The sequence below is a fragment of the Acomys minous genome (assembly GCF_964271855.1).
Source record: "Acomys minous genome assembly, chromosome: 15".
Taxonomy (NCBI): domain Eukaryota; kingdom Metazoa; phylum Chordata; class Mammalia; order Rodentia; family Muridae; genus Acomys; species Acomys minous.
Window position 1 is genome coordinate 61,012,692 of NC_140497.1, and position 12,562 is coordinate 61,025,253.

The 12,562-nt window shown below is 44.0% G+C and overlaps 1 protein-coding gene across 1 annotated transcript in view; it reads right to left on the minus strand.

The window, feature by feature from the left end:
- Positions 1–3,614: 3,614 nt before the first annotated feature.
- PPAT (phosphoribosyl pyrophosphate amidotransferase) overlaps positions 3,615–12,562 on the minus strand; it is a 38,028-nt gene continuing 29,080 nt past the window's right edge. Inside the window, exons 7-11 of the mRNA XM_084760515.1 lie at positions 11,311–11,462; positions 10,949–11,076; positions 8,893–9,114; positions 6,690–6,810; positions 3,615–5,712 (exon numbers count right to left, since the gene is read on the minus strand). Of these exons, the coding sequence (XP_084616641.1) occupies positions 5,516–5,712; positions 6,690–6,810; positions 8,893–9,114; positions 10,949–11,076; positions 11,311–11,462 (820 nt within the window). The 3' untranslated portion in view covers positions 3,615–5,515. The remainder of the gene's footprint in view (positions 5,713–6,689; positions 6,811–8,892; positions 9,115–10,948; positions 11,077–11,310; positions 11,463–12,562) is intronic.

The window sequence follows — 12,562 nt, forward strand, 5'->3', positions numbered from 1 at the left end:
ATTTTCTTCCGAATCGAGCCATAAGCACCAGGCTTATTATATAAGTTATCTTGGCAAAGGGGGATGCCATCCAAGCTCTAATGTACCTGGCTCATCTCAAGGATGGCAGGCGCATTCCTGCGGCAAAGCTGCACATCCAATTCCAAGTGTTTTGTCTCCTTACGCTGGGAAAGCTGGCAGGAAGAGACCAGTGCTACCTGGGAGAATCTTGCGGGTTGTGTGGTCAGATCTAGCTGAGCTCAAACTCCGGGACAGTTGTCTCTCTAGCCTGATCCCTCATAGCAGGTCGCTACCCCCTACCCCCATGGTTTTGGGGTTTCTGTTGCTGTGAAGAGATGCCACGACCACAGCAACTCTTACAAAGAAAACCTTTAACTGGGGCTGGCTTACAGGTTCAAAGATTGAGTCCATTATCATCACGGCAGGAAGCACGGTAGCACACAGGCCTGACACGGTGCTGGAGAAGGAGCTGACAGCTCTACATCTTGATCCACAGGCAACAGAATAGAGAATTGGTTTGAGCTTCTGAGACTTCAAAGGCCGCCTCCACAGTGACACACTTCCTTCAACAAGGCCACACCTCCTAGTAGAGCCATTTCCTATGGGCCACACATTCAAACATGAGTCTAACTGGCCCTTTTCTATTCAAACCACCACACACTGCGCTCCATAACAACACCATTTAATATGTCTCTAGCTGTGAGATGGCCTTAGGTTTCCACACCTATTTTGGCTGTATTTTCTGCTGAGATAGCCTTCTCTTTCCAAGACCTGATGGGCAGTTTCAACATCACTTTAGTGATGCCTCTAAGTCCCTGAAAATTACAAATCTTCCTTTAACCCCTATATTTCTTTAATTTGTTCCCCCCCATCCCCATGCCCACAATTTCTGAGAATTTACCCAGCATTGTTTTTGTGAGAGCCATCTGTCATGGGCTGAGTACCCCTGCACTTTATTGCCAGGTATGTCAAGAATCCAAAGCCCCAGCCGGACGTCGTGGTGCATAACTTTAATCCTAGCACTAGGGAGTCAGAGACAGGTGGATGGCTAGCCTGGTCTAGGACAGCCAGGACTGTTACACAGAGAAACTCTGTCTCAAACAACAACAAAAACAAAAACAAAATAATGCAAAGCCCTGACCACTCTTTATCCAGGTCATTTTGTTTTCCCCAGAGTTGTTTGGGGTAATGCATTCCATATTAGAAGGGGTATCTTCCTAAAGCAAAAAGCACACTTGCTACTACTTACCATTAAAAATAGTGAGGGAATCAATCTCCTGTAAAACAACCTAATGCATGCATACATCTCTGGGCCTACCTCCCTCACCCCAGGGGATATTGTTACAGTGTAAATTCTTCCACTAACACTGTTCCCTTCCACTCAGGAACCTCTAGTCTACAAACAGGACCATCGGCTATTATTATATAGCTTATAATCGGCCCCTCTCCTATAGTGATATGTAATTCTTACACAGCCATAATGGCTTCATTATTTACAAGTCTAATTCCGGACAGTAAGTGCTGTCCTGACTGCAGCCTAAGCATCAAAGGCCCCGTGCACACCCACATTCTCTTCTGCCTCTTCAGTCCTTCTCCCCTCTCCTCTCTCTCTTTTCCCTCAGAAAAGAACAGCACTGGTTTCCTTCAAATTTTTATTTCAAAGAACAATTTGGAAAATGGTTTTTCCTGCACGGAGAACAGACCATGACAGCCAAGCTTTTGGTTTCAAGTGATTGAATTAAATATATCACAAGCAAGAGCTAAACAAACAACAGGCAGATAGACTGAGACAATCTGATCAGCTGGACAGGGGGCCTCACTGACGGACAGCGAGGGTCGGGCGCATCAGCTCCTCCCAGAGGCATTTTTAGACTATGGGATAAGGCCCGGGCTTTAGCCTGGGGAGTGAGTCACCCTCAGCTGGACTCAGGGACAGTGTTTCTACTCACCTTCTGTTCTCGAGGACACAGGATTTTCATTCTTGGGCTGTTTTGTTCTTCTTTCCCTCTTTTCCCAGGGCTGGAGCCCCAGTTTGGCCATGGACAAGTGGTCTTGGAAGACCCTTTAAGACTAAAGTGGCAAGATGATTCAACAAGCAGAGCATTTGCCACAGAGCCTAAGGGCTTGAGTGTTGTCCCACACATGACAGAGAAATGGCTCCCAGATTATCTTCTGGTCTTCACATGCAAGTGCATGCACTCACACATGTTACAAAAAAAGACAAAAACAAAAACAAAACATACCACAGACACACACACACACACACACACACACACGCGCGCACAGAAGGGGGGGATCTGGAAGAACAGGTCAGCAGTTAACAGCACTTGCTGCTCTTTCAAAGGATCCATGAGCTGTTCCCAGCCCTTATGCCAAGCAGTTCAAAAATCACCTGTAACGCCGGGTCTAGAGCATCTGATGCCTCTGAAGCACCTATACTATACGTGCGCACATACACACTCAAAATAAAGAAAAACAAGACAAAACAAACAACAACAAAAACCCCAGATGTAGTGGAGTGCACATTTTTAATCCATTCCAGAGCTCAGGAGGCAGAGGCAGGTCTCTGAGTTTCAGTGGAGCTGGAGCCTTTCGTGAGACGCTGTCTCAAAAAGTCAGTCAGACAGACAGACAGACAGGAAGATAAATAGATGGACGAACATGCTTTGGTTTGAACTGGGAAGGCCAAAATCACCTTCTCAGTGGGGTAAAACGGAACATGGCAGTTTACTAATAGGATGTGTAGCACAGTTGCTGACCACATCTCAAAGCACATGTGTCACCTGTGTGGTTTACTGTCCAGCTGCTCAAAAGGCAGGGAGAAGGGGGTTTCAAAAAGAACAAAGAGATTCTTTCTTCAACAAACTGAGTCACAGTGTTGGATCCAACTGAGAAACAAGCAATAGGATGTAAATTTCTGGGCGTGTGGAGTCATTTTAAAACTTCTTCATGAGGCTGCAGAGGCTGGCCAGTCAGCAGTCGCTAGGCCAGGTCCGCGGGGGGAGGGAGGGGGTTAGGTGACAACTAAATGCCTCCTTCTGAGTTTGAGCTCCACAAGGCAGCAGCTGGAAACTCGGGAGAATTGTACGCTGGGGTCTTTAGACTTCTAATACCGCTGTCCCTACTCATTCTTGTCTGTCTATCTGTCTGTCTTTGTCTCCCTAGTTTTTCCTTTTCTGGACAACCAGACAGTTGAAATTACTGAGTGTGGCATCTTCAGTCGTATTTTACACGATAGCGTGCATCTAAATCTTGGGTTGCTTCACAGCCTGTTTTAACCTGGGCAGGACCACATTGTCTGGCTGTACCGATGTATCCACTGGTTACTTTGCTTGGGTTTTTGAAGCCCCTTGAAGATTGAGCGGCGCTTCCAGTGTTTCCAAAAAAAGTGTTCTGCATTGTGATGACTTGGCATTCTATTTTCCAATGTATTGCCCTCCTACTTGGCATAAGTTTGCCCAGCTCGTAAGAGATGGACTATTTATTAGAATGTCTGAATCGGAGAAATAAGATCCGACTAGCTAGTGCCAGGTATGGAACGTGGTGCTGTCCTACCACGTTGCCTACCGCAATGTACTGACTACTATTGTTTTTTAAAAGCACACATGTAAACACAGGTTTATTACATATATTTGTCACCAAAAAAAAAAAAATCACAAAAAAGGTACAAAAAGTAGGCTTACATTAGTTTGTGACATTAACTGTGTTCAAACACATTTTTCATCTTCTTTTCAGCAGATAGTACTCTAGTTATATACATTCAAAAGCACATAAAAGAAGGCTTGAAAACTGGTAAAAAAAAATGTTAATCTAACTCATAGTCAGAAACTTGTGAAATAAAAGGTAACGATGAGGAAATAATTAGGAAAGTTGTACAATTATAAAACAATCATAGTAATTATTTCCCTTTATAAAAGTGTCCCAATAAAACAAAATAAAAACTATGGAAAACACAAAAGTCAAATTAGAGATTTTGGTTTTAGTACCTTCCCTGAGTTTCTTTTAAAAATTGACCTACAGGCCTCACCCCCTCCATGCTGCCAAGGGTAATGCATGTAACTTAAAAGGCTACACCCACTGAAACAGCCCCAGGGCTGTGGAAGCCAATCTGCCTGTGTCTCCCACAGGATCACCTCAGCGACTATAGCACCTGACCTTAAAGTAGTAACATTTCATCTTGACCTGCCGTTATGTAACACATGATTCTATAAACCAAATGTAGACTAGTGATTTCAGTTATTAATAAATATGTTTCTAAACGGGTTTGGAAACTATACAGTAAAATTTGGCAACAATATAGAAATAATTATTTTGCATGTGAAAAATTTTACACAACCAGCTGTTAGTAAATCATCTAAATCCACTAAATTTGCATCATACAAAATTTTTAAAATAAAAACTCACCAACCAAACAAAGTAGAAAATACATGATTGTGAGCTGCCGCCTGGGTACAGCAGGTGTCTCCTTCGTCTTTAACAGAATCGGCCCTATTAAGTTTCTTTGTGCTCAATTTAAATCATATGCATGTAAGTATATATGTATACATGACTGAAAATGATCAAGCACTCAATTCAAACAGCCAAGTTTAATAAAAACTCAGGCTAAAAGGCCTGGTTGGAATTGAAATTTTGTTTTCTACTTCCAATGGACTAAGTTATTTGATGGGCTAAATATTATTCAGCGCATTTTCTAGTCAAGTGTAGAGGGGGAAAAAAAACGGCTCCAGATCCATTTCTGTCATTCCGCTGCATCCCACAGAGATGGAAACGGTCTGCAAACCTGTACATTGCCCTCCATCACAATGAAATGGCAAGCTAACTGAGCAAAAGCTAATGACCATGCACTGTAAGGACGCCGGGGTGAAGCGGTAGTGCTAAACATCTCACGGATGACACGGGCTCACATTCCTAGTAAGTACTATGTGTACAAATGCCTTAGTAGACAAAGGGGGATCCCAGGCATAGAAGGATACTTTGTATCCTGAGGCAGGAAAGCCCAGCTTGGCCTTGAACTCAATATTCTCCTGCCTCAGCATCCCAAGCACTTTGTATTTTTCTTTAAAAGTTGTACACTGGTCCCCAGAACCACAACTGTGTGTGGGGGAGAGAGGGCATCTAAGATCAAGGCCATAACTACAGGCTTAACTGTACAAACTACATACCTATGGGGCACAACGAATTCAGATTTCTCACGAAACTTTACAAGGCCCCCTGTCCTGTGTGCACAACACCCCTTAATCTAACCTCTTGCAAACCATCCAAGCACGGGCCAGGGAAATACCGCTAGCCTCCTGCCTTCTCCTAGGTGAAAAAAGTCAATCCTTGCATAAAAAGAATCCCTACATGTCGTATTACAGGTATCATCATGGTTCAATTCTCACAATTTAGTAACCTTAGAAAAATCTCCAAGCTTCTAGAGGTGTACGTACATAAGCATGTGGGATCCACTTTGCCAACTGAGGGACAGCACGCAAACCACCTCCTGACCACCCTTTAGTCTCAAAGCCACACAGCTCTACCACTCCAGCTCCACAGGGTACTGCCCAGTGAGGCAGGCTGTGCAGTGTCCCGTCTTCTGGTAACACTCCAGGCCGTTGCCGTTCGCTTGAATTGTAATGTCGCGTTTCTTCACTTTCTGCTTCTTGAATTTTAACTCTTGTTGCACAGACGAAACCAGTCCTTCCACGGACAGATACACAACGCTGTTTGCTCCTGCGGGAGGGAGAGAGAAGTGACAGGAGCGTTTCCTCCACCAAGGGAAACACACTTCACCGAGGCACAGCTACAGGCAGCACCATTCCCATCAGCACGACAACTTCTCCTTTAGCCTTCCTGAAAGAGGAAGCTGGGTGTGATGGCAGATAGCCTGTGACCCCAGGTGCTGGGGAAACCGAGGCAAGGTTCAGGCCAACCAGGGCAATTCAAACTTTTAAAAGAAAAAGAAGAAGAAAGAACTGGGGGTGCGGCCTAGTGGTCAAACGCTTGTTTAGTTGTTCGGAATGTGCAATTCTCTCGATTCAATCCTGTGCGTGTGCAGGATACTCTTTACAACTGTTGTTTGTGGGCTTTTTGGCTTGTTTTTGGTGTTTCGAGACAGGGTTTCTCGGTGTAGCCCAGGCTGGCCTCGAACTCACAGAAATCAGCCTGAGTGCTGGGATTATAGGCGTGTGCCACCACGGCTTTTTTTGAGCAAGGTCTTACGTGGTAGCCCTGGCTATCCTTGAACTCAGACAGATCTGGCTGCCCCAACTCCACGGTTGGATTTAAAGGCATGTGTCACCACACAAAATAGGAACTGCAATCTTTGTGTTTAAATTCTTTCTAGAAGATAACTTTTGGTGCTACTTCAAGTGATTTCCCCCAGTGTGTACATGTATGTGTAGAAGCCCAAGGCAAGGCTAAGGGTCTCAGAGCCACCGATTTTGCGATTCTGTTAGTCTAGGTAGCCAGCTTACTCCGGGTGTGCGGCCTCCTCATGCTAAACTCTGAAGTCGCAGAGGTACCCATACCCACCCAGCGTTTACGACCTAAACTGTGGTCCACAAAAACTGCATGGCAAGAACTGTAACTGCTGAGCCATCTCTCCTGCATTCAAATTTATCTTCCAACTACTTACTGTTTTACACCAAAGTACAATTAAAATTTAAAACAAACAAACAATTAAAATGTACAGAAATTGTAATACCTACCAAGGTACTCTGCAAGACTTTCAAATTCTGGTTTATTGGCTATGAGCTCTTCTTTTGTGGGAATGTTTATTCCCATGAAGCAAGGATGTTTTATTGGTGGTGAAGCAACTCGAATGTGTACCTTGAAAAGAAATGGTATTATATACCCACAGCAAAATTAATTATATATTTTCCATTAATAAAATTGTCTTATTGGACATTCAGTAACAACATGTAAATCACAGACTTGATTTCATCCAATAGGTGAATATTTTCTTTAAAAAAAAAAAAAGATTTAATCATATTATTTGCCCGCATGAGCACAGTTGGTGCTCAGAGGTCAGAAGAGGGCATCAGATCCCTTGGAACTGGAGTTAGGGTTGCCTATGAACCACCACATGGGTGCTGGAAACCAAACCTGGGGCCTTTGCAAGAGCAACCAATGCTCTTAACCACTGAGCCATCTCTCTAGTCTATGAATTTTTGTCTTTTCTTTCTTTGGTTTTCAAGACAGGGTTTCTCTGTGTAGCCCTGGCCGTCCGAGACTAGGCTGGCCTCGAACTTACAGTGACCCTCCTCCCTCTACCCCCTCCCCCAGCTCTGGGATTAAAAGCATGGACTACCACACCCTACTTGTGAGTTTTTTTCTCAATGAGGAATTTTCTTTCTCGGTATCTTCTACTTCCTATTGATGAGTGCACATTCCTATTGCTACTTTTGTTTTGTTTTGTTTTAATACTTAAACGGTACTTTGCTGATCTTTTATTTTACCATATGGAAATCTTCCGAATTATAACTTGGCTCCTTATGTCTACTACTGGTTTTGCCCTTTCTGTTAGGTCCATTTACCTGGTCACAACCAAGATCCACCCTTTCTTTTTAATCTTTCATAGTATAAGAACAACCTGCCCGTTTTATGCAGTCTCCATACAGGTGTAAGTGGCCACACCGCATTTCACCAGCTTGGCAGGCATGTCACTGTACATATTCAATCGTTTTCAAGTTATGTGGTTATCAGTTCTTTCTTACTACACCAGCAGATGCTGAGCATATTACATCCTCTTATTTCTACTCGATAATCGTCATAGAATCCAACAGTGAGATTACCAGAACCAAAACTGGTCATCAAAAAGCTGCCAAGACCCTAGTCACTCTCGCAATATTCTAACATCGCCATCCTCATTGCTTTCTGTCGTCTCCCGCTCACTCAGCTATTCACTGTAAGAGGCATCCTGCTTCTGTAACTGAAAGGACTGAAATATTTAAAAGTTAGAAGAACTTTGAGATTAAAAAAATAATAATGACTGCACTCCTTGGAGATAGTGCAGGCTTTGTTTCAGATTATTAAAGAAAGTAAACACGGCAATAAAGGGAGGCACACCTCTTCTGGATTTTTCAAAGAATGTAAAAGTTACTTTTATGCTATTTTTGGTCTACTAAATGTGCACTGACATGATATGCAAAACAGTTCTAGGTCAACTTCAAGTCATCTGAGAGGAAGAAGCCTCAACTAAGAAAATGCCTCCACAGTTCCAGCTGGAGACTGGCTTGTATCGAAGGCATTTTCTTAGTGATTGAAGGGGGGGGGGCAGCCCTTTGTGGGCGGTGCCATTCCTGAGCTGGTGGTCCTGCGTTCTACAAGGAAGCAGGCAGAGCAAGTGAAGAATAGTAAGCAAGCTGTGAGCAGCACCTCACGTGCTCTGCATTAGCTCTGGCCTCCAGGTCCCTGCCATTTGAGTTCCTGTCCTGCCTTCCTTCAGTGATGAACATGGAAATGGAAACCTTACCCTCGCCCTTCAACTTCCTTTTTAGTCATGGTGTTTCATGGCAGCAATAAAAACCCTGACTAAGGCATATAATGTCTAAAGGAAAAATATATAACATTGACTCAAAAGTATTATATTGTGAAATGTTTGTTTGATTGGGTTTTTTTGGGAATAGGTTTATCAGTAGGCCACAGCCGTCCTTGAACACTGGACCCTCGTGCCACCAGCTCCCAAGTGCTGGGAGTGACCTTCTATATTTAGCTTTTCAATCTATTAAAGATTAAACTTCGTGTAAGCGTAGTTAGCAAACGTCCTCTGTACTGCTGCCCAGCTATCATAAAGCAATCTGATATGCAAAGCCAAATTACACTGAGCTATTCACTTGCATACAGGACTTTCCATGATGACATCACATGGTTAATTTTTGGTACTACAGCGTATGTTTTAACATTACTTACCTCTTTTGCACCGGATTCTTTGAGGAGTTTTATGATGGGCGAGATAGTATTGCCTCTCACAATCGAATCATCTATGAGAACAATTCTTTTGCCTATAAAGTTGTCAGACAACACGCCAAACTTTTTTGCAACACCAAGTTGTCTTAACCTCATGTTCGGCTGAATGAAGGTTCTTCCTACATATCGGTTTTTACATAGCACCTCCACATACGGCAGCCCACGCTGACGGAGGGAAATAAACGCACAATTAGAAGCAATATTAGGCTAAGATGATGCCTTTTAGGGACAGGAGGTGTTTATCCATTCCTCACGGTAACCTTCCCCACAGCACGCGCACAGTGCGTCACTTAGAAGTCAGGTGAGGGTCTGCTATGGGACCCCCAATTCTGCAGTATTCACGATGCCATCTTGTTTTTGAAGAAGTGTCTCACTGTGTTGCCTAGGCTGGCCTCCAACTCGGCGCTGTTTCTGCCTCAGCTTCTCTAGTGCTGGGATCACAGGCATATGCTACCACAAGCAACTTCTATTTTTTTAAAATGAGCAAGGGCCACAGACTGTCGAGGAAGACGTTAGGCCAGAAGCTTTCTCTGAAGAGGAGTCAGAATAAAAGAAAGCAGACTGTATTCCAAGAAAAGGAAGAGAGCCCGTGGAAACTCACAAAGGCATTAATACAACAGTTTAAAACGGTGAGAAAAGGGCGGGCACACCACCAAACAGAAGCTAGCCAACCCAAAGAAAATCTGCATTGGGTGTGTGTGTGTGTGTGTGTGTGTGTGTGTGTGTGTGTGTGTGTGTGTGTGTGTGTTGAAAACAGAAAGACCAAGAGAGAGGAAGAAAAGACAATGAGGGATGGTGGAAACAAAGGGTAATGGAGTGCATGTGACATAAAAGCTCAAAGAAGAACTCTTACGGGGCAAGCAAGCCTGCAAAGGGAAAGAGGAAGCACGGTGGGGAAGGGAAGGCTAAGGGCAGGGTGAGATCACAAGCACATGAAAAGGTCACACTTGAAACCCTTTATTCTGCATGCTATTAGAAATTAGAAGTAAGGGCCAACATTCTCATCCTTGCGTGATTAAAAAACTGTGGTGGGCGGGGCCACATCAGCCCTCCTCCAGTTATGCTAACAGCTTTTCGGTATGAGAAAAAAAAAAAAAGGTGATATTTGGAGATAAAGTGCTACCAGCTGAAGCTGAGGCAGAAGACAGAAGGAGATGGGACCAGGACAGGAGAAGGGCAGGGAGGTAGAGAGGCACATGGAGGGAGGTCACAACAGCAGGGAAGCTGGGTTAAGTGGAGAAGGCCAGCTGAGAGACTGCCCCAGCACAAAGTGCAACAGCCCTACACTGTACAGATGCCTCCGTGTCTTTACTGTTAAACCCCAAGCAGGATCCCTCAAAAGCCCCTAAAAGAGCTGGCACCCAACATGGGGTCCAAAATCCAGACTAGGCCCAAGATGCAGACAAAGGGCAGGCATCACCCCAGGTCAGAGAGCACCCAGACACAAGACCTGAATGAGAGAATCCAGGCCCAGGCCTGTGGAGCAGGCATGACTGAGGGCAGCCTACCTTTTGTTTTTTTGTTTTTTTGTAGGGGGCAAGTGGGAAAGCAACAAGCATTTATTTATCCTGCCACCCTGGTGCCACTGGCACCGAAATTAACAATTGATAATACAGGGATACACCCTCATAGCCAGTTGATACAATATGTATGTGTGGGTTACCTCAACAAAAGCCTACTTATTGTGTACTTGCGTGTGCTTGCACAGGCATACGCACACCACAAAGCTTGTGTGGAAGCAGGGACAACTCACTTGAGTCAGTTCTCTCCTTTTACCTCGTGGGTCCCAGGAATCAAACTCATGTGATCGACCTTGGTAGCATGAACCTCTTTACCTACTGAACCATGTCTCTGCCCACCTTTTGTTGAAAGAAATGTGCAATAATTCTTGCACAGGAATCAACATTAGACCCCCAAATCTTTCTCTCTTATGTTGTTGGTGAATTTCCCCTTTATAGGCCAGAAGACCAACTTAGTGATAATAATTAAAAGTAAATACCTTTGCCGCATACCCAAGAGCAGCAGGCGTAGCGGACTCTGGGACTGTGCTAACCAAGTCTGCCTCCACGGGTGCTTCAATCGCCAGCTGCTGACCACACCGGTATCTTACTGTATAAACCATTTGGTCTGGAATGTTTGGAAAAGAGATTAAGTTGTCTAAACTGAGCATAATATTGCTATTCTAAAAAGCTGGTGCTAGGATTTTATAGATTGGACAAAAGGATAAAAATAATATATGCAGAAGCAATGAAGCAGAAAAACACAAGGCAGAAGTTTCAATTGTGTGGTATTTATAAAATTTCACCTTCCACTAAGATAAATGAGATGATATGAACAGACAAAGAGAAGAGCTGTACTTACCTTCAAATATACTATCTGGTCTTGCAAAATACACATATTCAAAGATACAAAAAGCCACTGGGTCTCCTTCAGCCCTCGGAATGATATCAAGAGTTCTGAGTCCATGTCTGGATATTTCTACAATTTCCCCAGGCTTGACTTCATGGCAATATCTTAGGAAAGAACACAAACAGAAGACATTTGTGAAACCTATCATTGTATACAATGAATGCAGGCTAATTTTTAAAAGGCAAAAGAAAAAAGCTCTTAGAGATCCACCTGCCTCTGCCTCCCTGGGATTTATGGCGTGAGCCATGGTGTTTGTTTGTTTTTCAAGACAGGGCTTCTCTGTGTAGCCTTGGACTTACGGAGCATTGCTAAGGACACTTTGCTTCTAAGACTTGATGTCTTGACCTGAGTTTGATTGCTGAACCCACATGGTGGAAGGAAAGAACTGACTGACTCTCAAGTTGTGTACACACACACACACACACACACACACACACACACACACACACACACACCCTCTGCCTGGGATCCAAACTCAGGTCCTCGTGCTTGGGCACCAGGCTCTTTACCAGCCAAACTGTCTGTCAGGCTTAAAGTAAGCCTGGCTGGAGAGATGGCTCAGTGGGTAGAGAGACGCTCGCTGCCAAGCCTCAAGACCTGAGTGGAAAAAGAGAACTCTCCTGGCCTTTGCATGTGCCCCTCCTTGCAGAAGTAAATACATGTAATTACAAAATAAACAAACTAGATCATGTGAGCATTGTGTCTCAGGAGGCAGAGGAAGGAGAACCTGCCACAGGTTCAGGGCAGCCTGGTTAGAGTGAGACCAGGCATTAAAAACAAACACATACACAGGAGGGAAAAAAAAAAATCAAGAGAGACTAGTGGTGTTTTGAAAGACAGACGGTATTTTTAAAATCAAAAAGTAGTGCTGGGACACTAAAGTCAGTACAGTTGCTATTCACACTATAAATAACAAAACATGTTCACGAATGCTTTCTCATAGCAAAGAAAAAAGTCGTGGGTAAATGAAAACTACCCGCTGGGTGGTGGCCGCACATGCCTTTAATCCCGGCACTTGGGAGGCAAAGGCAGATAGATCTCTATGAGGCCAGCCTGGTTCACAGATCAACTTCCAGGACAGCCAAAGCTATACAGAGAAACCATGTCTCGAAAAACCCAAACCCAAAAAACAAACAAAAAAGTAAATAAAGGAAGGAAGAAAGATCATCTCCCTCTAAAAGTTATCCCCTCATTTTTTTACCTT